At 45.3% G+C, this 26,126-nt stretch overlaps 1 protein-coding gene across 1 annotated transcript; it reads left to right on the forward strand.

The window, feature by feature from the left end:
* The first annotated feature begins 228 nt into the window (after positions 1 to 228).
* Positions 229 to 24,663, forward strand: LOC124133204. Its single transcript, XM_046497492.2, has 14 exons — positions 229 to 373; positions 1,885 to 2,071; positions 2,752 to 2,825; positions 3,431 to 3,520; positions 4,081 to 4,290; positions 15,837 to 15,952; positions 16,396 to 16,516; positions 17,096 to 17,321; positions 18,454 to 18,518; positions 19,412 to 19,546; positions 19,884 to 20,129; positions 20,483 to 20,589; positions 21,248 to 21,386; positions 22,165 to 24,663. Exons 1-14 carry the CDS (start codon positions 301 to 303, stop codon positions 22,311 to 22,313), a joined length of 1,938 nt encoding a protein of 645 aa, XP_046353448.1. The 5' UTR covers positions 229 to 300; the 3' UTR covers positions 22,314 to 24,663.
* Positions 24,664 to 26,126: the final 1,463 nt, after the last annotated feature.

Raw genomic sequence — 26,126 nt, forward strand, 5'->3', positions numbered from 1 at the left:
AATGGGAAATGCGCCAGTCAGGTAAACGGAAATGTGACTTGGTTCGTAGTTGACACACATTGATTACCTCCCCTGCATCGTATGAGTCACACCTGAGGAATGCAAGCAATCTCGCGCTATGTCCTTCGCAAAACAAATAAACATTATTCCAAATATAAATATATATACATGATTATCGCACCAATCTGAGTTCTTTCTTATGCAATGAAATCCGTGATTGATCACAGGTGACAGTTTACCAGTGACATACCTGCCTCGTTTTCACCTGACCTCATTCAGCAGCCATTTTAAGCGACCAAAATGGCGCTGTTGAAGTGCTCGAGCACTTCTTGTTTCATAGTCGTCCTAATCAGCGTGCTGTACATACAACAAGGTAAATTAACATTTAATTAACCAGGTATCAACATTTTACAGGTAAATTGTCGTACATCGCGTTTTATGTCGTGATCTCTGACTTGTCGTTTCAATCCTTGGCCTGTATTTCCGGATTCTGTTTTGAAATGTTTTGCTCACTCAGAATTTCGTAATATTTGAGATCAAAGACTTCGATACTAGGTCTAGAAATCTAAGAAATGAACCTTTACTCATATTCTTGTCTGTTTTGCCTTAAGATATTCCTTGATTTGATAGGGTTTTTTAACATTAAACATTTCTTGTTATTGAGTTGACGATTTGTAAAAGTGCCTCTCCAGAAATGGCAGAATCCAATGATATATGTAGGAGCAGGCCTCTTGGGAACTAGGATGGGACAGACACTCTTCAACCATATACAAACTGGAATTTAAAAGTCACAAGTGTGCTCAATCAGCCTCACCTTAAATTCCTGGTATTTGTCTGTTGTTTATTTGCCATCTTTCAACAAATAACTTTGTTTTGGACAACTTGTATCTCTAAACTAAAAGGACCCGTGAAGATTCCGGGGTAGAATAGGTCTTCAGCAACCCATGCTTGCTGTAAAAGGACTATGCTTGTCGTACAAGGCGACTAACGGGATCGGGTGGTCAGGCTCGCTTGGTCGGCTCGGAGTCAGTATACTGTGTCTGAGTAGGGTATTCATGTTAAAGTGCAGCATGGTATTTCAGTGAGCTAGCACTATAAAATAGGCATTAGTCCAAACTAGTACATGCAGTCACACACACACACGTGTATGCATGTGCAATAATCACAATAATCTTGAACGCAACATCAAACCCAATTTCACTTCATCACAACTAACTTGAACATGTTGAATCGGGATGTCTTCTTGAATCGGGATGTCTTCTTGAATCGGGATGTGTTAGAATTCAGTCAGGTATCCAATCTGCTCTTTGCAAGTAGATAAGATGCAAAATCATGTCATACAAGGCCCTGAATCACCAGTGTGTCACTTTTATATATGTACAACCTGCCTTCTAGAAACTGTTCCCTTCCAAAACATCTTGGACTCATTTACAAGCATATCCATCATGTGCTGCCATTCACTGCAAGTAAACATACAACATTCTTTTCTGCCATGTAACACCATGTTTACATTTTCTGTCAGTTAAACTCTGTTTTATCAACCACCGGTGACGATCTGGGATAGAATAGGTCTTCAGCAACCCATTCTTGCCGTGAATGGTGACCACGATTGTCGCAAGAGGCGACTAAAGGGATCGGGTGGTCAGGCTCGCTGACTTGGTTGATGCATGTCATTGATCCCAATTGCGTGGATCGATGCTCATGATGTCAATCACTGGATTGTCTGGTCCAGTCTTGATTATTTACAGACTCTCATATTGATGAAATATTGCTGAGAGCGGCGTTAAACAGCAAACAAACACATTGGTGTAGATAAATCCCTCGCCCAACCAAGCACTCACTCATCCACCCACCTACTCTAGATTCATGTCCTTTATGTTCCAGTGTCAACACAATGTGTCATTCCCTCCGACTTCAAGGGGGACTGGTACTCCATGGAGGCAGGACGTGACATCACAACGGTGGTCAACGAACAGAAGTGGGGCGAGTTGACCTGCATTGACCTCTACATCCACAATAACACATACAAGCTGGAGGGAACCAACGCCACAATGCTCATGAGGAAACCCACGTACGACACATCGTGCTCATTAATTTTTACTATGATTGTCGTAAGAGGCGACTAAACATGTCGTAAGAGGCGACTAACAGGATCGGCAGGTCAGGCTTGCTGACTTGGTTGATGCATTTCATGGTATCCCAATTACATGGATCGATGCTCATGATGTTAATCACTGGATTGTCTGATCCAGACTCGATTATTTACTGACCGCCGTCATAGAGCTGGAATACTGCTGAGTGCGGCATTAAACAACAAACGAACAAACTCTCTTTTCTATTATACTTAGTTATAATATGGACTTATCATTATTTTTAATCCATAATTAATGCTAGTTAGAACAATTATTAGTCAAATGATTGATTGAAAAGTTGAAATTGTAAATCAGTTAATGTCAATAACAGTTCTAAAATATCCATGTGTTAATTTTACAACTTGAATATATTTTCTTGGCAAATATTTCCTATTGCTGCAAAGAAGACACCAAACATTATGTAGGTGTTATCACTTTACCTGGCGTTGAAATAGTACTTGTTTCAGCAGTCTGAATCCTATTTATATACGCCTCAGGCACCAGAATCAGCTGAAAACTGAAATTCCCAAGCCAAATGATATTTCAGTGGTTAAAAACACTGCTTGGTAATCTCAGTCAGTATTAACCTGACCAACAAGCTATATCTTGTGTATTTCAGTACTCAGAGCAACCTTTGCTTGATGTGTGTGGATATATTGTGGAGAACCAAAAACATTCTTCAGTACAGACAGAGTAAGAACTTCTCCTTTTGTTGTTGATAAATGCTGTCTTTGATTCTTATTGTTTGTTTCTGTCTGTTTCTGGAAGCTTTGCATGTTTATCTAAGAGATACTTTTCAAGACTGAGATCGCAAATTGGCCCTGCAATTTTTTTTAAATATTTTACAGAGTTACGGCCCTTGATCCATGTTATTTTCACTTTGTGCATAGTCTCTGCAATGGGGACAAGTTTACTTGGAAACTACTGAAGTTAGCATGTCTAAGAGATTATCATCAAGACTGAGATATTGTTTTCCAGAGAAGGGTCCGTTTGTGTGTATTTATTACACATTCAATATATTTTTCTGATGTATTCAGACTTGTATTTCACTGACAACAGAACAGTAGAAGAGGTCTTAATGCTCAGAACACTATTGCAGTGAATGCAATAAGATTTAATGTTAAAATCCTCTGAATTTGGAAAATAAGCAGTTTGAAAAAAAGTTCTAACTTGAACAAAATAACAATTTTTCCGAATTTGCCTACCAAGGGCAGTTTGGAATCCTAAACGAACCCTAGTTCAATGATACTTCAGTGATATAAGAATGATTTAACAATGACCTATTATGTTTCTTCCAGGTGACTGTTTCACAAGCAACAATGGTTTTGAGAACATGTGCACTGGCATCAAACAGCTCCCTGCCGTGGACCAAGTCATCACGATGTTCAGTGAGTAGAACATGGAGAACGTGTTTGTAGTTCAAAGACCAGCAGATATAATTACGAGGAGATTTTGTATTTTGAGCTATTATCATGTACATATTTAATATATATATATGTTGTCTGTTTGTACTATTTCCTAATGGAACATCAGTGCAATAAAGATATCAATGGTATGGTCTACCTACCATGTCTCCTGTATTTGTTGAATCTCAAGTCCTCTAATTTTTATTTTCTCTACAATTAATTGTAATTTATATTAATTTTCAAATTTACAATCCTGATTGTCTCAGTTGTCTGTAGCAATGAATTTCCGCACAGGGCTTACAATCCGGACACAGCCTGATTGTCCCTCTTGTCTGTAGCAATGACTTTCCCCACAGGGCTTACAATCCGGACACAGCCTGATTGTTCCTCTTGTCTGTAGCAATGACTTTCCCCACAGGGCTTACAATCCGGACACAGCCTGATTGTCCCTCTTGTATGTAGCAATGACTTTCCCCACAGGGCTAACAATCCGGACACAGCCTGATTGTCCCTCTTGTCTGTAGCAATGACTTTCCCCACAGGGCTAACCATTGAGACCATCAACTGCATCACCACGTGGGAGGGTGTGTTCCAGTTCACATATGAAGTCAGTTGGGGTGGCGGCGGCATCTGCGACACTGGTGGCAGCACAATCGAGGCCTGTCAGGATCCGGGCTCCTCCTATGTGGACAACGAGGTGTTCCTGATGAAGTACGACAAGTGCAGAGGGGTGTCGACATCCTTCACACAGAGTGAGTCTCTGACAATTTGGTTATTTTATTAGCTAGATTACATTTTTAGCTCACCTAATTGAAAGTCAAGTGAGCTTATGTCTTGGCCTGTCATCAGTCGTAAACATATTCTCTTTCGAAACCTCTGGACCATTGAAGCTGAAACTTGTTGACACCAATGATGACAACCTAATTTGTTCAAGAGTGTTGAATACCATATTTTTCTTGCGTATAGTGCACACTTTTTTTCCCCCCAAAACACAACTGTGTAGAAGGCATTATACACGCCATAATGAGTTTGATGTTTTTTTCGCCCAAAGACACAACTGTGAGCAGGTAACACCGGAAATACCATGTCAACAAATCCATACTAAAGTACGCAAATTAATCATGTAATTACACTGTCTGGCTATAAAAAGTGTTCTTTGCATATCTGGACTTACGTTCGTAACTTATTACATTAAGTAATACGTTACCACTGTTATACCGAGGCTGTTGTCTCCCACAACTGCTGCTATAGCGAAATCTACCACAGAGATCTCAATTACCTCATGCAGCACGTGTGTAGCCACCCAGCTGCCATGTGACACCCTTAACTCTTGTCTCTTCGCTTGCGCTCGCAAGACGTGTTATAGACTGCTGAAGCGTTCCTGTTTCCTCGACCAATTTGGTGATATTTATTATGGTTTATTAAACTAATAAACTGTGCTTGTACGGGGCGTTTGCGGTAGCTACGTTTGGATATAATTTCCCCGCCAAACAGAAAAAAATATTCCCGCCCTTTTTTCTATGTACTCGCGGGGTTCTCGTATGCACGTGTGTCTTACGTTCCCCTGCTATAGTATGCTTTGGGGGTTAACATCACTTATTTTTCTATATGTTTCAAGTGAATCTTCTATATTCACTTTGCTCGTTTATTTTACTTGTGAAAATGCTCGTTTGTGAATATTTGTGGTGCGTGTGTTGTAACCATGTTTTGCTCTTTTGTTCATAGTACCAAAATGTCTGACATGGATGTGTCGCTGTTGTCCACCCCCTTTACCCCTGCAACCCGGCGTTGCGGGGTGTGTCACAAGTTCTTGTCGTCACGGGATCCCCACGATCGTTCCCCGCGCTGCAGGGTTCCTTGCGGGGACACCCGGTGCGTCCTGTGCGACTGTCTGGGGCCTGCAGCGTTCGAGCGCTACCGGCTGTATGTGCAATCCGTTTCCACCCCGTGTGGTGGCCGGTTCGTCCCCTTGCAGGTACCACCTTCATGGCTGCGGCGGATCCCTTGGCGGCCCTCGGGCTGTCCTGGGATTCCGTCGCTGCATTGCTTTCTAAACCGAACGGGGTCGTCTCCAACTCCGCCCGCTGCAGCGATTTTTAATCCAGTTGTTAGCACAGGAGGAGAACAGTGCGACCGTCGCCCTCCAAGATCGGCTTCGACCACATCAGGAGTGGTGGATGGTCCCTTACAACGTCTTATCAGGAGTCTCTTTGCGGCCCTACCGGGCCACGTTGAACCTGTATACAGACGCCTCTCTAGTGGGCTGGGGCGCCCATCTAGAGGGGGAGGTGAGCTCGGGGCTGTGGTGCATAGACGAACTAGGTCTTCACATCAATTGTGTCAAGTTCAAGGCAGTGATCAACGCAGTCAATCACTGGAAGCATCGTCTCGTCGACGCCCGGCTAATGCTGGCGACCGACAACACGACGGTAGTGTCCTATGTGAACAAACTGGGGGGAACCCACAGTCACTCGCTACTCGATCTCACGTTCGAGTTTTACGCTCTGGTGGACAGTGTCCCGTGCCAGGTACGCGCCCGTGACATCCCAGGTGTGCGGAACGTACTGGCCAACACTCTATCGAGGCCTCGGGATCCGAGCCCCACAGAGTGAATGCTCAACCCAGTAGTGTTTCAGTGGCTGTGCGAACGTTTGGGTTGTCCGATGGTCGACCTGTTCGCAACCAGGTTCAACAATCAACTCCCATTGTTTGTATCACCAGTCCCGGACCCGAGGGCCATCGATCACGATGCTCTCGTGTTAGACTGGACGGGCATGGACGCTTATGCTTACCCACCGACGGCGTTGATAGCACTTATTCTAAGCCGGCTCCGAGGAGTTCGCTGTCGAATGTTACTGATCGCGCCCATGTGGCCGAACAGATCGTGGTACCCTGACTTGCTGACCCAGGTCACGCAGTCGCCACTTCCACTGCCTGTGAGACCGGATCTCCTGATCCACCCTCACACCCATCAGCTTCATCCAAACGCAGGGCAGTTCATTCTCTTTCAGATTAAATCCTCCTTGGGGCACTTATTGCATTTTCCTGGCTCAAGAAAATCTACATGACATAGTTGTAACCATTTTCCTTAATAAAAATTGTTACCACACAAAAAACTTTGTTTTTGTATGATATACGTCCACCCTTATGGTGCCTCACCCTCCACGGCGCGTCACGCCAAGGGAAGCAACTCTCACCCAAATCACTTTCCTTATGTCATCTGACAAAGACAGACGTGCTGTTTTTTTCAAGACAAAATAAAGACAAGATAATCGTTCGTACAAGAACCATTGCAGACCAAACTGTATGTATGGTACATTTCTTTCATGCAAAGGCGTAATACCTCGCATTGTAAAGTTATAAAGTTGTAATTATGTGACACGTGTACGATACCTTTGAAATGAAGGCCGTCGTAGCGTCCATTTTGTAGTGCCACGTATGATATATGTAACACCAGGGCCATCAAAAACGGCTTCGGTTTTTTAATCTATATCATCGGGCTTTAGCCTACAATCTTTTCCTTTAAATAAACCCAAGGTGGTGTGTTAATTATTTTAAATTACACTTACCTTTTTTACGGGTTTTCTACACCTTCGCGCGTAACACGCCCACTTTGGTGTTATAATTATACTACGACATTGGCTATTAGTATCGCGTTACCAATCGCATTCTAAATTACGCCTTTGCTTCTAGTTACACAATTTATGCACGTATCTTTCCGATCTTTCAATCGCACTGATACACTTTATTACCCTTCCCGCCAAACTAAAAAATTACGGTCTTTTTTACAGACCTTCAAACTGTGTACGGGGTGCTCGGCTTCGATTCCCCCCCAAGACAGGCATGATACTTGCATAAAGTGTTTGGCCGAAGACGGGCATGACGATGGGTCATGCCCTATCTGTGTTGCATTCACACCACGGGCGCAGAAAAAGAGAAATGTGGACCTCTTACACTTTAAGGGTCTATTGAAGGCGGGGGTGGACATTAGATCGGCAAAGACCGCCCCGCCCCCCTCAAAAAAAGTAAGAAAGGGTAAAAAGGCAGCTGAGACTGTCTCCTCCGCTCCCTCCCCGGGGGCCGGGGGAGAAGGCTCTAGGGTCCCCGTCACAATCACTGCACCCTCTCCTGCACCGTCTTTGGCAGACATCTCTGCCTTGTTGAGGTCGCAGATGGCGTCGATGATGGAGGAGGTAAAGTCTCAGCTCCGAGAGGAGTTGCGGACCGAGCCTTCCCCGTTGTCGGCGCCGGACGCGGCTTCGAGACCTTGTGATATGCCGAGGCAGGCCACTTGGTCTCGGGGACGAACTCAGACCGGGCTTCGGCGCCGGCTCGAGGTCGCTCCCCAGCGGAGGGGTGGCGGGCACTGGCCCGTTCACTACCGACGCACAGTTCTCCCTAGCGGAGCCAGACGCCTCTTCCGAGGCCGAGGCTTCCTCTAGCGGATTTCTAGCCCAGAGCCAGGTGGGTTCCCTTGAACCCCCGGCACCTCGGGACCGGGACTCGGCTTCGGGCCGGGTGCAGCCCGGGGATGCGAAGGCCCAGGCCTTCGGGCGTCCCCTTCCGACTTCGTCTGCCTCTTCTCTCGGGGAAGAGTCGATTAATTTCGTCTCGGAATCGAGAGAGGAGGAGTGGATGGAGGAGGGGGGAGACGACTCGGAGACCTCGGGAATATTTTCCTTCGTTTCCTCGTTGAGGCATGTACGGGACAAGATTGTCCAGGTACTGCCTCAGGTGGCTGCGCCCATGCCCCAGTCGGATCCGACTGAGTTCCGCCTTCCGGGGGACGCTTTTGCTCCGAGCAAGGCGCCCCAGGTGCGGCTCCGTATTCTGTCTTCATTGGTGCATGAAGTCATCAACCCTCTGTTGTCGGGTGCCCGCAGGAAGTTCGACCTGCCCGAACTTATTAAGCGGTACCCGTTAGCAGAGGATGGTGATTTTGAGGTACCGGTGGTGGACGAATGCGTCTGGACCTCCGTTACCCTGGGGGGGGTCTTCGACCCCCAACTTGGCTAAGGTCGAGCAGGGCCGGCGGTTGCCACCCTTTCCCGCGTGCGGTACGGAGCTGAAGGCTGCTTACGTTTGCTTCGAGGAGCAATATCGTAACGCATGTCAGCAGCTCCGGGTGTCCGTACACTCCGCTTATCTGTCGGCCGTACAGAGGGAGTTAGCGGGAGAGGGGCCGGCCGACTCTTCGGAGTTGGCCGCGCAACTTACGGAGGTACATAGTCATCTTGCGAGGGACGCTATTCGTAGCTGTGCCTCGCAGATGATGTGCGCAGTCATGGGCATGCGCAGGCTGTGGATGTCGGTATCCAAATACTCGGCTTCCACACGCCAGGATCTACTTGCTTTGCCTTATAAGATGGGTGCCACCCTCTTCCCTGGGGCTCAGCAGGTGGTCCGAGAGGCCGCACAGTTGTATGCCTCCATCAAGGATTCTAAGGCCTTGTTGGAGGTACCATGCGTTAAACCGCGTAAGCGGACCTCTCCACTTGCTTCCTCCTACGCTGACGCGCCGGGTCAGAAGTCTGCACCTGCTTGGAAGCAGCCGCTTCCTTCAGGTAAGGGCGCCGGGAGGAGCAAGAGAGGCAGGGGCCGGGGCAGGGCAGCTGGTCGAGGCCAGCAGCCTTTTCGCGGGGCCGGGAACCCATCGGGTTCCCATTAGCGCCCGAAGCGCCCCGGGCGGACCCACGGTCGCATGTTTTCGAACTGCCGACAGCCGGGGTCCGCTGCCTCAAGCCGGATGTCCCCGTAGGCGGCCGACTGGCTCTATTCCTGCAGGAATGGGAGACAGTCACATCCAATCCCTGGACCCTGTCCACTCTAAGGGATGGCCATTTGCCTCGGTGGAAACATCATCCGCCCCCCTTCTCCGGGATAAAGCACACTCCGGTGCCTGCTACCCTGGAGAGGGCGGAATTCCTCCGTGCCGAGGTCGACGCACTTCTTATGAAGGCTGCGATCGAACCGGTTCCCGTGGGACAGGAAAGCGAGGGCTTCTACTCGACATATTTCCTAGTCACCAAAAAAGACGGAGGGTTCAGGCCTATTCTCAATCTGAGAAGGCTGAACAAACTTATAGAGGTACCGTCCTTCAGGATGGAGACACTGCGCTCGGTGATCTCAGCTGTCAAGACCGGAGAATGGCTAACGTCAATAGACCTAAAAGACGCCTATCTCCACGTACCCATACACCCCGAGTTCAAGAAATACCTCAGGTTTTCTTTCGACGGGAGGTGTTATCAGTTCAGGGTTCTACCATTCGGGATCGCTACGGCCCCGAGGGTGTTCACCAAGCTGATGTTGATTCCCGCCCAAGTGGCCAGGTCAAAAGGTCGGTTCTGCCATCCGTACCTCGACGACTGGTTACTAAGAGCTCTATCGCAATCCCTGAGTCAGATAGCTACACAACAAGTGATAGATATTCTGATCACTCTAGGGTGGATAGTCAATCTCAAGAAGTCAGATCTGAGCCCTACTCAGAATCTAGTCTTCCTAGGCGCGAATTTCAACACGGTGAGCGGACTTGTATCTCTGTCACAAGATCGCATTACCAAGGTCAGAAGAGTTACTTCCCAGTTCCTTCTGTCCGCCAGTCACACTGCTCGTACATGGCTCCAGTTACTGGGCAACATGGCGGCGACAGTGGATGTGGTTTGGCGGGCGCGCTTGAGAATGAGACCCATTCAACAAGCGCTCCGTCGACTTTGGGTGAACTCGGAAGATCTCGAGACTGTTCTCGAGACTCCGCAGTGGCTCAATGCACACCTTCAGTGGTGGACCGAGGTCGGGAATCTGTCCCGGGGGCTCCCCCTCGACACTCCCGTGCCGTCTCTCACAGTTCAAACAGACGCGTCACTCTCCGGCTGGGGAGGCGTTCTGAACGATCACACTGCCTCGGGACTATGGTCCCAGCAGGAGATCAAACTGCATATCAATGTGCTAGAACTGAGAGCGGTCAGGTTGGTGTTCCAACGCTTCCTGGATCTGCTTCGTGGCCAAGTGGTGCGTCTAGAGATGGACAACCAAACGGCGATGACTTACATCCGGAAGCAGGGGGGAACGGTGTCTCCGTCGCTTCTCCAAGAGACGTGGCAGTTCCTCCTATGGTGCGACTCACACGTTATCAGGGTGCTACCTGTTTATCTCCCGGGGGTAGACAACGTCCGTGCGGACGCTCTGTCTCGCTGGCACCCCTTTGGTCGGCGCAGAGTTGGTTTCCAGTCATACTCAGGTTTCTGGCTCAGCCTCCTGTTCTATTACCTTTACGACCGGACCTCCTATCCCAGAACGAGGCCCTCCACCCGAATCCCAGGATTCAGTGGGTGGCTTGGCCACTGTCCGGAATCGCCTCCAGGAGAGTGGTATTCCTGCACGAGTTGCAGACACAATACTGGCTTCGCGGAGGGATTCGACAAACGTTCAGTACGAGGATAGATGGGCCTGCTATGCGCGCTGGTGTGTCGATAGAAGGATTGCAGATCCCTTTTCTGCAGATCTCGTAGCCGTACTTGAGTTCCTCCAGTCGCGACTAGATGTCGGCCTGGCCGCATCGACAGTCCGGGGGTACTCTACAGCTATCGCTGCCTTTCACGTCCCCGTCGACGGGGCACTTTTGGGTGCGCACCCATTAGTGCAGCGTTTTTTAGCAGGTGTGGACAGGATCCGACCGCCTGTCCGGCGGATCAGTCCCCCTTGGGAATTGTCAATCGTTCTTGATTGGCTGTCCGGTCCTTCTTTTCGGGATCTGTCGTCTCTCTCTCTTCAGCTGTTGAGCTGGAAGACGGCGTTCCTTGTGGCGGTAACGTCCGGCAGACGGGTAGGCGACATTCACGCAATGTCAGCCGATCCCGAACTAACTGTCTTTCACCGGGACAGGGTCAGTATTCGCCTGCCGGACTCTTACCGTCCTAAGGTCGCACACGCCTTCCACGTGACGGCTCCTATTGAGCTACCTGCTCTTTCACAGCCTTCCTCGTCGGGGACCACTACAAGACATGCTCATGTCTTGGATGTCCGCAGGACCCTTAAGTCCTATATCAGCAGAACTAATGGTATCCGTAAGGATAATCAACTATTTTGCTGTTATGGCGGTAGGAAGGCTGGCTCACCTGCGAGCAAACAAACTATCTCGCGGTGGATAGTCTCTACTATATGTACGGCGTACACGCTTTAAGGCAGGGACCCCCCTACCAAGTTGAAGGCTCATTCGGTTAGAGCAGTGGCTACGACACAAGCGTATGCTGCGGCTCTGCCCATTGAGGAGATCTGCTCCGCGGCTATTTGGAGCCAGCCGAGCACGTTCATCAAACATTACCAACTCGACAAACAATCAAGCGAGCGTGCTCGGTTTGGTCAGTCAGTTCTCCGAACTGGGCAAAGTTCTACATCTCTAGCCGATTGAGCCTTCGAGATTTTAGACCGCCCGGACCGGTTATAACACTGCTCAGTAACGGTCCGGATTTTATCTTCTACGGTCGATACAATACCAGCCATTACTAGTCGATAATCATCGTAATTGCACATGCACTCCTTCGATTACGGGGACCCTCTGGCCTAGCTCTGTGCGGGTTTATAGTCTCTCGTGATCTGTGCCCCCAATATCACTTGTTCAAAAAAGTGGGTGGGGTGGGGGGTGTGTGTGTCTCAAGTTCTCGATATGATGAGCCACAAAGAATGGCTCTTTTCATTGTGTATGGTCGATAACGCCCTGTCTCCAGCCCCCGCCTTTCGACGGTGGTGCCTCACGATAAGGTTGGTTCCATTTATTGAACTCTTGTTTATTCATTGAAATAATCAAAATACGATGTATTTTATGCACGCTTGTTGCTGACGGATGCCACTTCCTAGATTATCTTTAGGAGTCTATCTTGATGCAATAAGTGCCCCAAGGAGGATTTAATCTGAAAGAGAATTTTACAAACCTGTAGAGGTTATGAATTCTCTGATGAAATCCTCCTTGGGGCACGGCCACCCGCCTCCCCACATTCCGTCAGCATTAGACATATGGAAAGTGATTTGGGTGAGAGTTGCTTCCCTTGGCGTGACGCGCCGTGGAGGGTGAGGCACCTAAGGGTGGACGTACATCATACAAAAACAAAGTTTTTTGTGTGGTAACAATTTTTATTAAGGAAAATGGTTACAACTATGTCATGTAGATTTTCTTGAGCCAGGAAAATGCAATAAGTGCCCCAAGGAGGATTTCATCAGAGAATTCATAACCTCTACAGGTTTGTAAAAATCTGCACGCGTTGATGTTTTCACCGAGCATCTGAGGAGTAAAGGTTTTTCTCGTCGGGCGTCTCGGGCATACGTTAGTATGCATCGTGATTCTACCCAGGTGTATAATGCACATTGGGTTATTTTCACGAAGTGGTGTTGTAAACATCACATTCATTCGCCAGATAAGGTATCTGTGCAGGATATTGCTCGTTTCATGTCTCACTTACGAGAGACCCGGAAACTCTCCGGGGGTTCCATTGCCAACTATGTCTCTTCCGTTGCTACCGTACGGGATGTTGCTATGGGTACCAGTCTCTCAAAAGAGCCGGTGATTCGGGGAATTATCAAGGGTTTTCAAACAGCACAATCTTAAGAAGGGCCGTCTTCGGGCACCAGCCTGGGATCTTTCCCTAGTGTTGAAATCACTTACTGAAGCTCCGTATGAACCCTTGAGTAGTGCTTCGTTTCGGCATGTGACTTGGAAAACAGCATTTCTCCTCTCCTTTGCCACGGCGGCACGAGTGTCCGAGATTCATGCACTCGATGTCGCTAAAGTACGATTCGATAGGGGCGACGAAGGAGCGGTCCGCCTGGGCCTGCTCATGGGCTTCGTCGCCAAGAATCAGAAATTTGGTCAAACGAGAGAGAGAATTCACTGTAAGATCACTCAAGGAAATCTTACATCCTGCTGATACTGAGGACAGATCGCTGTGGCTGGTTAGGGCCCTTAAGTATTATCTTAAGGCTTCGAATGAACGCAGACAAGGGCGTGGCCGTCTGTTCATATCGTGTAACCCTAATCGCACTGTTGACATAATTCGCAACTTGATTGCGTTATGGCTTCGTTCCGTCATCAATCTGGCGTACCGGTCTCGGGGGTTACCGGTAGCGGGGTCAAATCCGCACGAGATCATAGCGCTAGCGGCAAAATTTGCCCTACACTCGAATATCTCTGTTCACAGAATATTAAGAGGTTGTTACTGGCGTTCTGACTCGTTTTTTGCCAATCATTACCTCAGGAAGGTTTCTGATGAAGACGTGGAGGGTTTGCACCGTCTTGGGCCGCTGATCGTGGCACAAGCGGTCATCTAAGGGGTGTGTCCAGCGCAGTTCCGAACTCCACAGGCGTCAGACCTTGCACGGTGGTCAATCTGGGTCGTCTCCAATGTTCCCACCGCCGTGGGTACAGGAGTGGGGGTCCCGCATACCAGCGCAGTCACACCACAGGTGAGGCGGCTTTTTGTGTGTTTTGTCCTTATTTGTATTTTGACAATTATGTATTTAATTGTCTGTCGTGTATTCCAACCTTGTGATACATGCTTACGAATACTGGAATTAGGTCACGCGCCTAATGCATACTTTAAGTATGATTGCTCGGGGATATACGGTCTGAATGAAATTAATTTCCGTCTTTTCGACTGTTTAACCTGATCTAAGATTTAGCTCACACAGATACTCTGTTCTCATCCGCTGCGGCGATGAAATACCTATCCAGTGGGGCCGTTTGGAGTCACCAATCGTTTGGCAATGACGATTGAGCCTTACGGTATGCGCTTGACAGTGCTTTGGTATTCCTATAGGGTAACGCCTAGCTAGGAGCATGCACATCGAGTGCTTCCGCCTCGTTGTTTACTTCCGCTGGTCGGAAGGAACACGAGTAGTCAGGTTCGGGTTGTAGGTGCTCCTCACCGCCTACTGTGGTAGTCAGCCTCAGTATAACAGTGGTAACGTATTACTTAATGTAATTTGTAGAATTTTCCTATTCAGAATATTCTATAAGTAATACGTTACCACTGGGCTGCTGCCCACCTGTCTGTCCCCCAAGCACTTGCTCTCGCAAGAGACAAGAGTGAAGGGTGTCACATGGCAGCTGGGTGGCTACGCACGTGCTGCATGAGGTAATTGAGATCTCTGTGGTAGATTTTGCTATAGCAGCAGTTGTGGGAGACAACAGCCTCGGTATAACATTGGTAACATATTACTTATAGAATATTCCGAATAGGAAAATTCTACAAATTTAATAAATTTCGTTTAAAATCCCTTTTAATATTGCTTTAATCAATTTTGGCGAAATCGTGTGTGAAGCAGTCTGAAGATCGCACAACTCACCGTTATTAACAGCAACCACGGTCAGATTACATCTATTGATGTCTTGAAACAAACTTTAGTTGACAGAGAATGGATACATATATCATAAATGCCATACTTTGACTCGTTAAAAGTCATATTTGTTATAGTTTTGACGATTCTATGTCAACACATAGTTCTCGCGATCACGTGTGTGGGAGCCTCGACGGTGACTGGTCAAACTGGTTCCATGTAAAAAATGATAACCGGCAATAGTGATCAGCTGCTTTGCTAAGGGTTATCATTATTTTAAATATATATAGTAAAAGCTGCAACTAAAATAACAAGATATTGGAATATATTATTTCTGATAAAAAAAATAGTCTCAGATACAATTTTTGCCGATCCTTGCATTAAAATCCTGTAAAGTTATATCATTGGGTGTGTCTTGGCCGAAACACCGGTAGATTCCAAGAAAACGTGTGAACAGCTGATTGCTGTTTCTGGCTTAGTTTACGAGAAAATACACAAGGTAATCTTAATCCATAGATGTAAAACAAAACCTCACAGAACAAAAATTACAATTTAAAGAGTAAATCAACATGTCGTGTGATTCTTTTTTTATCTCAAATTTTTACTGACCAAGTATCTCATCACCCATTCGTTAACTGGAATTTGCTGAAGGGGTGCGGTGTAATATTTCTCTGCGCATAATATTCAAAAAAAGGTTTTCTCAAAAATACTGAATCCGCTAGAGGGGTGTGTGCATTATACTTGGGTGCGCACTATACTTAAGAAAATACGGTACTATTTTCAATATGGCCACCATTACAGCCATATTGAAAAGCCTATATATGGCCATTGCTCAGCGACTTTTTGTCAATATGCAATTGAATAAAATTTGGTATGGAAGTTAGTGATGGTTTTTGTGTCAGGGCAGGTTTAAACAGCAGAGTCTGAATATTTGTGTATGGTTCCATTGATGTTTTTGACCTTGTGTCTGCAGCTGTCCGGTACCAGTGTATGGGCAGCTGGTTCGCCATGGTGGGAAACACTGGCTACACCTTCGCCGCCATCGCTGACACTGTCGAGAAGGACAGAAGAGAAAGGTTTAAGTGTATGGTGAGGAAGTTGACAAGTCTGTTTCGAACACCAGGATTTATCTTGTGATGATCAGAGGCTGATGTTCGGCCTAATATCTGCAGCAAATGACATTAACAATTCCAAAATTTGAATGCATACTTTTAAATTATTGCATTGAATTCAGTGTTAAAATTTGTCTGCATTAAAGTTAAACATTGACTTTTTCTCCTGCTTGAATTTGCCTGCTGTGATGTAGACATTGAAGAAATTCTCGTCACGGCAAAGTCCCAGTCTCCCCAATGTGATCAAACTGAAATATTATTGAATTGGTGTAAAATCATAAACACTCAATCTGCACTTAGTTTTTCCAACAATCTGCATCTTTCTGTGTTGGCCAGGTGATGAGACCTGAAACAATAACTGACTTATTTCACCTCTTGTACTATATCGGTAAATTCAGGGTATATATAACTCTACTACAGATGACCTTGAAGAACCAGAAGTCAGCTGACAACACCATCCGATGGGTCTTGTCCCGCTTCGCTGACTGCGGCAAACTCAACAGCATCTATGATGGCCCCGTCAGGCTGGTGCTGAGAAGAGGTGAGTAAATATGTTATCATCGCATGAATGGGGCTTTGAAGTGCATCTCTCAAGAGTGTTAGACATGTACAGGTCCTGGCTTGGATGGATCTCTCGACAGGGGGTCCTGGCAGTGTTAGACATGTAGGGATCCTGGCGTGGATCTCTTGGCAGTGTTAGACATGTAGGGATCCTGGCGTGGATCTCTTGGCAGTGTTAGACATGTAGGGATCCTGGCGTGGATCTCTTGGCAGTGTTAGACATGTAGGGATCCTGGCGTGGATCTCTCGACAGGGGGTCCTGGCTTGGATCTCTTGGCAGGGAGTTCTGGAGTGGATCCCTCAGTGTTAGACATGTTGGTTCCTTCAGTGTTTCTTTCAGCAGTGTTAGACTTAGTAACTCTCCTCCAGGGTGTCGTTGTACAAAGCGATCTTAGCACTAAGGTGATCGTAACCCCATACCTTAACATAGACTTACAACATTCGTAGCGCTAAGGTTGTTTTGTACAACGGCACCCTGGTTAGTGTCCTCCACAGTGTCCAATGTAGTGCCCGGTACATTTCCCTGCACAGTGTGTAGCACAATTTCCCTTGCTTCCAGTCCCCCCTCAGACGCTGTACATGACGTCTCAGTGCAACCTTCCAAGGAACATCTCGGGACTGTGGTTCACACAGGGACTGCAGTTCAGCTCCGACGTCACTGTCAACGAGACCCACGTCTACTACATGACTCGCAAGAATGAGTTTGAATTTGAGGAGACATACCTGTCCTGCCAACAGACCCTCGGAACCCGGTACCTCATGACCAAAGTCATTGTTGGGAAATGGTAAGCTGCATGGGGAAGTCAGTGCTGGGTAGATCAGTTTCTCCAAATGTGCCTGACTGTCGGATGATATGGCTGGAATATTGCAGATGTGACTCTAAATATTAACTCACTCACTCACTCACTCACTCACCCTGACCGCCGGAGAATGGTTAATTTTGTCTCCACAGTCAAATCACGGTTGGGTAGCCTTGTGGTTAAAGCATTATTGTCATGGCGAAGACCTGGGTTCAATTCTCCACATTGGTACAATGTGTGAACCCCATTTCTGGTGTCCCCTACCGTAATATTGCTGGAATATTGCTAAAAGCGGTGTAAAGCCATACTTACTCACTTACATCTCACAACTGTATATACCTCTCATGGTCGGGCTGATTATTTTCTTTTGATTAAGTTGATATAGTAAAGCATATAAACTTCACTTGAGTGGCACTGAGATCATAACCCGGTACTAATTCATTGCAGACAATTTGCAACTATTCTTTCACATAGATTCCACATAACTGCACAGAACATTGTGTAAATGAAGGAACAAGAGTCCCAGTCTAAGCAGACCCAATTCCATGGGCAGAGTTGTGTACCTTGGATGCAATATATGATGATGGGTTCAAACCCTGAGTTAACCCAGATCATGATTCTAAACCCTTGCTTTCACCAGGGTAGTAAATGTCTAAGACCTGCATCTCTCATGGCTTTCCTCCCACATCAAGCCCACACACCATGATATAACTGAAATACTGTTTTAGAGCGGCGTCACACCCAACTCAACACTCATTCTGTAAATGAATAAATAGTAACATGAAGACAGCATTCAACAAAGCTGTTTTGTTTTTCAATCACTGGTAATAAAGAATTTTAATTGTATCAAGTTTATCAAGACCTTACCAAGCTGAATTACATGCCTGTCTTCATAAGGAAGAGAATTCATGGATGTCAACTTCAACTCAAGAAATTGGCATCCATAAATTCTCTTCCTTATGTGCATCACGTATAAATGCCATTCAAAGACTTAGCATATTATTTAGTTAGTATATATCTGTTTCCGGAGTTATTTTACCCATATATATTGAAAGGTTCAGACTCTGTAAGACTGATGCAAATGTTTGTTTGACAAATCTACATCTTCTGCCCACAGTGAGGTGGACTTCGTCTGTTATGACATTCTTCCTCGGCATCACGGCATCGTACGCTACAGAGTGGGTAAGTGAAGATTTGTGATACTAAACATCACAGGGAAGTAGCACATGGGGTGTCCTCTCCCGTGAGTGGAGGATATCCGTTACCATGGGTACAGGCATACCAGTATATAGAGAATAGCCAATCAGGAATTACAGATCAGCTAAGTCACTTTGTTGTTGGAACTGCATCATCATGATCATATACGAAACTGTCTGTGATGACAACAGTTTATGCCATATTTAAGTATTTGCGATAATATGTTGACATGATGCTATGGGATTCTTTTCTGACAATGTAAACGATCCTTTTGCCTTGGGCTAGCCAATCAGCATTGAAGCAAAGGATCAGTGAGAATTGCTGAAAATAGTTTCCCTTATTTAAATGCCCCTTGGTCTGGTGGATAAAGCAAAAGATCTGTGGTGCGATGCTTTGGGGGGAAGGGGGCATCAGTGTTAAAACTGTGGCATGGCATCTCAGTGGGCTAGTACTATAAAACTTGCATTAGTCTGGACTGAGGCATTTGCAGCCCCACACACTCTGCACGTCACTGTATGAATGAAAAATATCTTGTACACGTTTCATCTCAACATCTGGGAATGTTTGTGTTCACACTCTCGTCCTACTCCCGGTAGTAATTCGGAGTCAAAAGGTCCCCAGCGTCCCATGATTGTCTTGAGAAAGGTTGACATCGGATGGTTATTATGTGTGATCTGGCTGATTGTCTCAACCTCTGTCTGTTCTGAACACTCTTGATTGTTTGTAGATTGCTTTGATAAAGTTGGAATATTGCTGACTTCGACATAACGCACTATTTACTTACCTACCCAGTATCCCAATCCTCAGGGCCAAGAAGTCAGCAGCAAATGCAGTGGATTTTTAGCATGCAAAACTTACTCTCTCTCTTCCTTCAACAGGGAAGCCGTCACGGTTAACAAAAGACGAGTTAGCGAACCCCAACTACCTGGAGCAGAAGTTCCGAGAGGCGTGCAGTTGGATGTCCTTCACCTTCAACCGAGATGACACGGACTGGAAGTATGAGGTTCTCATCTGTGAGTAATACTTCATCACCAACTTTCTCACTTCCATAGATTCATCTCACATGTCTGAATTTACTGTCGTAACTGCCAATGTCTAGGTGGCAGTCCTTCTATTTTAGATTTACCGATTTGACCCATTCATCGCCGTGGGAAAAGAAATTTATTTTAACTTGCCCTGGGAAAGGTTAGAAAGATATAAAGGTTAAAAAATCTAAAAAATGGTAGTTTTTTACTGATGAAATATATTGTTTAGACATGTTGAGAAGTTGAGATATAATCTAATCATAGTTCTCTGGGTAATCAAGATGACATCCATAGCGTCCCAATTGACTTGAGTGCCATGTTTCAGTGAACCCACCCTCACCTGTGGCCTGTCCGATTGCTGGTCGGTACAAGTTCGTCCAGAACGCCATGCACTGGATGGAGAAGTACGCCACCAGGATCCGTGGTGTGACGGACCGACCCCGTGTCCAGGTGGACTGCCGCATCACCGTGTCCGAGTTCAAGTCTTGCAGCCAGGACAAGTCCAAGATCGAGGTGGATGCCGAGTACTGCGAGTCTGTGGACTACCGAGGTCGACCTATTGGAGAATATGGTGAGTTTGTTAAGTCACTCTCAGTCAAGGGCATGAGTGACCCAGTAGGCTGACGATGCAATATGCTGTGCAGAGTTGCGTCCCTTGGGTGTGCCAGCCCCATGCACATGCTCGTGGGTTTTTCTAAAGTGGTAAACGTCCTGTATCCCGCTCCTTCCCCAACAAACTGACACGGTGCGATAATTGAAATACTGTTCAAAGCAGAGTCAATGCCAAGCTCACGATCCTTCCATTGGCATACTGTGTGTTATTCAGCTGGAGCTGATGTTGTGCAGGTGGACCTGATGTTGTGCAGGTGGACCTGATGTTGTGCAACTGGACCTGATGTTGTGCATGCTTTTTGTGTTGTGCAGATGAGGCAGACCACATTTTGACCTGTGTGGGCTTCTGGATGGAGGACATGAAGTCCTACCTCATCACCTACGACGAGGAGGACGCCATTTCCGCGTTCCGCTGCTGGGTAAGTAATCTCTGGGTCCTGGACAGTACAGTGTTTTGCAGCTTGCATCAAGGTTAAGTCTACGATCAACAAGTTTTGTTTACATCTTCATCAGTTGCTTTTTGTCATAATAGAGATGTTCACATAACACTTCATATAGATTTTTATAAGATTGTGTATGAAGATGATATACTTTGTGACCCGTGAAAATGAGGTTAGAGAATAGATCTTCAGCAACCCATGCTTACCATAAAAGACGACTATGCTAATCATAAGAGGCAACTAAAAGGATTAGGTGGTCAGGCTCGCTGACTTGGTGGATGCATGTCATCGTATCCCAATTGCATGGATCAATGCTCCTGTTATCAATCACTGGATTCTCTGGTCCAGACTCGATTATTTACAGACTACCATCATATTGCTGGAATATTACTGAGTGTGGCGTTAAACAACAAAGAAAAGGAAGAAAAAGATATCCTTTTTGAAGAAAGTAAAGTTTTTGAACCCCTGTGTGGTGTATTATAATGAATGATGATAGTGAACATTAATGCCCTTGTACTTAAACAATCATAATTAGGAACATAAGCTGCCATCATTACACAGGGCCTCAAATATGTTTTCAGATCTACAATACATCAGTGGTATTTCTCTTGTTGTATTTGACCCTTTGACTGTTCAGGTGTACGAGAGACTGAGTTGGACGGACATTGTGATGTCCCGAGCCCAGACTGCCCGCTGCCCAAGATCCCAGAGGGCCAACAGCTATCAGTTGGAGGGGACCGGCCTTAGCCTGGAGCTGTACGAGAACGAGAGACTCTGTGAGTACCGCCCTAGTAGCCATCAGTACAAAGTGACATTGATACTCAGTGGTATTAAAGCCCACTAGCTGCTTTCTATTTTCAGTCACATTTATATTTATTGATACAGATAGGTGTTAAAGCCCGCTAGCTGCTGTTGATACTTAGTGACCTTGTTACTTATTGATATAGATCGATACTAAAGCCTGCCAGTGGCCATCAACTCAGATACTAAGCCCTTTTATGTCCTCGGTTTGGGACATCATGAACAGTAGATGACATCATTTTCCTCAATGATGAAGTTATGTGACACATATCACTTCACTCACCAGTCAGCTTTGAGAATTGCTTGAATGCACATGTACAAATATAGTAAAGTTACCCATTCTAACGTGGTGGATGTTATTGCCTGACTTCTGTGTCCAATTTAGGGGGCACGGGTGGCCCAGTCGTCTAAGGCGCCGCAATTCGCTCTGTAGAGTTGCGTCCCTTGGGCACGCAGAAACCTATGATTGTCGGTTGGAATCCCGGTCAACCCCGATTACGTTTCTAGGTTTGTCAGCACCATACCCGTGCTCGTGGGTGTCACCGAAGTGGTTAAGACCATTGAGACCTGCATCACTTCGGGCTTTCCTCCCACATTAAGCTGACACGCCGTGATATAACTGGAATACTGTTAAAAGCGGCGTCAATCCCAACTCAATCACTGTCCAATTTCTACTGTCTCAATCAAAGCATTACACTGTAGAATGCCAGCACTGAACCCATGCAAAATATGATTGTCTTTGTTTTTTTCCAGATGACGACTGCCCACAGAGATTTGACCCCGGTATCGACCCCTACAGGAAGCCGACAGTCATCTACGTGTTGAGCAGCGCCACCTATCCATCACTTTACTTCCCTCTCCTCATCTCTCTGCTGACTTTTGCTTTGCTACAAAGGACATAACAATAAGAAGGCAATAGTTCCTTGCCACGCTCTATCCAGTGACTTACCTTCAACAGTGACCAATACCATTTTGTACAATAGCAGATCTTAGCCAACAGGATGATATCACTCCGGAATCCTTGATGGACTCCATGATGCTGGATAGTTGTCAACAGTGTGATAGTCAGGTATCCTGGTAAAGGTTTCTCTCAATGATATCCAATATTTGTCTTTAGGGTACCCTGGAGACAAATAATAATTGTTGGCAGATATTTGTCCCAAAACAATATCATTAAGCAAATATTTAACAGTTTTCTAAATGATGGCAGATATTTGTCACAAGAGTGTCCGGTTGAAAGAAATCAAACTTTTTACACTGGTAAATGAAGTTTACAAGATGTAAACTCTATGAATTAGATGTAAAGTTTGGATGACAAATATATGAGTTGCCATGGTTTCAAAGAGGCCGTACAGGAGGACTTCCATGATTAAAACTATTTCCTGCATATTAATTTGAACCCATGTCAAATGAAATGTACAAATATTTTGAAATGATTAACATTGATCATTGATAGCAGCAAATACATGTACTAACAAATAATGTTAGGATTTACCAATAGTGCAGCATAATGTGAAGTATAGTTAGTTCAGTTTTGGTTAGGGGAGCTGTAAGGCTCAGGTCTTGGTAACAATGGTGTGTTGAAGAATCAAGTAAGTTTACATTGGCAACAGATGAGGATGCTCGATGAGTAGTTCAATCACGAGAGTAGAGTTTTGATTTTATTCCTTCAGCATGCGTGATGATGTAGTTCATTTGTACATAGGTCATATGGCAATAATCAGCTCATGCTAACGCTGACAGTTCGTAATTAAGCTTGTACATAATTGTAAATATTGTAAATATGTTTTTGTTTTATAGATCAAATACAAAAAAATCATTGTTTCTGTATCTACTGCTTATATATCTTTAACATGGTTATAATAAAATGCTTTACAGTGATACTACTTCACAGTGATCCTATGACAGCAACCAACAGTCAGAAACTGTGAGGAGACTGTCACATGAGGAGATCTCCTCTCCTCTCCTCTCCTCTGTACTGCTGTGCCATAGCTTTGCAACTGCTTTGCAATATTTGACATCTACTGTTCATTAATACATAGCTACGATTCTGCATCTGGGTCAGAGACATTCTTGTAAGGTTTTTACTTTCTATCAGTTTCTTTGTTTTTCCAAACTTCCATATTTTGTACCTACTTACTATTTTGATGACAAATCATATCACAAACATTGATGTTTGTATGAATCAACAAAGGCATCAACAGTTTCTTTTGACTCGTCCATACTTCAAACAATTATCGCAGTTATCTTCATTTTCCATATTGACACAGACATTTATGCGAAATTGTTTTTCTTCTGTGTATATTCAGCATGCTTTGAGCATTCATCGGACGCAAAGCTACCATATTTTGCTAGCCGGACTTAGTGATAGACAAATAACATGTCTTTAGAGTCCTATTGTTGATGGTAAATAGTTCTGGCATAAGAATGTTTTAATATATTTTTTGATTGACTATGAATGTGTTGTCATGTTCAATAAATACTGCCACCAGCCTGTCTGTACACATCACTGTTCCATCAAGTAGGGTCACATATCTTTGACTTGTTGGGTATCGGTCACTTCACTGAGACAACACAATAAGTGTCTTTCTAGGAATGAAAAGACAAAAACTACTGCCTTTTGGATGAGTGGAAATAGAAACACAACAATAGTCTTTTTGACTAATTAGTTCAATATCAGTCCATGGTTTCATAAAGGAGATCTACCGTTATTAATCTCATTCAGATCTTTTACTCTGTGCATGAAGTGAGGTATGGTGTAAGCTTCTGCTCTTGATTGATCTTAGTGTTTTTAGAATCATTTTCCTTCTCTGCATCAAGGTCAAGGAAACTGTTGTGACCTTGAAGGTAATGTTGATCTGTTTGTGAACATATTTTTCTACCCAAAACATTTTATATGCCAGTTAATCAAGTATTTGTAATAAACTGTAATTTAAAAAAAGGTTTGGTTTTGTTATATGTTAATCATTTACTACTAAAAGAAGTTAACGACCACCTGATTCTTTCATATTACTTTGTCATGGCATGGCAGATTAACTATAGTAATATGAAAGAATCGGATGGTCTATAACTTGTGGGTTTTTTTTGTACTATAATATTATGTCATTTTTACCTGTTTCAAGTCCCCCAGGCCACAGGTAAATGTTGGCTTGAAGGGGCTTCACAATAGTATATGCAAGAGTAGTCTCCCTTTGTCAGGTCAGCACCAGTTCCCCTGGAAACTTTTTTTAATAAAATTTATTGTGCAAGTTTGCATGGATTTCCATTATCAGTTAACTGTCTTATGTGTTATTGGAGGATGTTTCGAAAAGTATGGTTAAACTGAAAAAAAGTTTGACTCTACTTGTCATTAAACTTCAGGGACTAATTTTCAGTTCTGGCAAGATGGTTTCCAGTCGTTCACAAACAACTTCTCTGATCCTTCGAAGTTTAGAAAGTCCTTCAATTAACAATAAAGCACAAAGTACATAGATCCAATGTCTCAATTTCACTATTACAACCGTACTTCCTTTAAAAAGACCGGTAGGCACTAAGTTGATGAGTCGAGGCAGGGTCTTTAGTAAATCATCATTACTTCTGGATGACCTGTTCTTGGAGCAGTGAGGAGCAGAGATCCCATCTCTAAATGGCCGCTGGTAATAATCACAAAAAGTTAAAGGGAACAGAGGGAGTGTAGAGTAACTGCGGTAACAAAAATCAGCACAAAGGCGAGAACTGAACATACTCGAAAACAAATTCTTGTTCCCTTTGTAACGAAATTTCGGATCGGTCAAACCCACAATCAGGGACCCCAGGTAGGACCGCCTGATAGCGGAAGGTCAGTGGTTGATCACCTGCCGTGTCATACCAAAAGACGTTAAAATATGTACTGTTGTTACCCTGCCTGGCGTTCGGCATAAGGGGGTGGTGATACAAGGACTGGTCGGCTCGGAGTCATGTACAATGTCTGAGTGGGGTGTTCATGGCATGGTATCCCAATTGGCTAGCACTATAAAACCGGCATTATTCCGGGATAGTGCAAGAGGGCACACCGGCAGCACCTACACATGCATACACACACGCCCGCAACCTACTTGCATGTCCCTGTATATAAGTGCAATTATAAGGTTTAACCTCACCTCTCCTTAACGCCCGCCCACAGAGTGGAAGGTCCGGGTTCTATCCCCGGCCGCGTCATACAAAAAGACGTAAAGAGATGGTACTTGTTACCCTGCCTGGCCCTCGCCATCAAGGGTCTAAAACAAGGGACTGCTCGGCTCGGAGTCAATATACTGTGTCAGAGTGTGGTATTCATGTTAAAGTGTTGCATGGTATCTCAGTGGGCCAGCGCTATAAAATCGGCATTAGTCCGCACAATTACAGGCAGAGAGAGAGAGAGTGCAATAATCTTTGACGCGACGTTAAATCCCATCTCACCTCACCCGCGACGACCATGAAGGACGCAGCTGTTATTGGTGATCATGTGCTCACTATATCCTGTACTGCGTTCATCGGAATGATCTCCGTCATACCGTTACTTTCCAATACGACAGAAAAAAATAATTAAACCGTAATGGAAGATAATGTCAACATGATCTTTGGTTTTCTGATTTGCTGAACCGACACATCACAGCCGAGGTTGACTTGGAACGTAGGGCGATGTTAACCATTCTTAAAGCTAGCTCACAGTCATCTCTGAAAATGCAGTCAAGCCTTGGGTTCAACTGGTTTTTCAG

The sequence above is a fragment of the Haliotis rufescens genome, unplaced genomic scaffold, assembly GCF_023055435.1.
Source record: "Haliotis rufescens isolate VD_foot unplaced genomic scaffold, xgHalRufe1.0.p SCAF_2, whole genome shotgun sequence".
Lineage (NCBI taxonomy): Eukaryota > Metazoa > Mollusca > Gastropoda > Lepetellida > Haliotidae > Haliotis > Haliotis rufescens.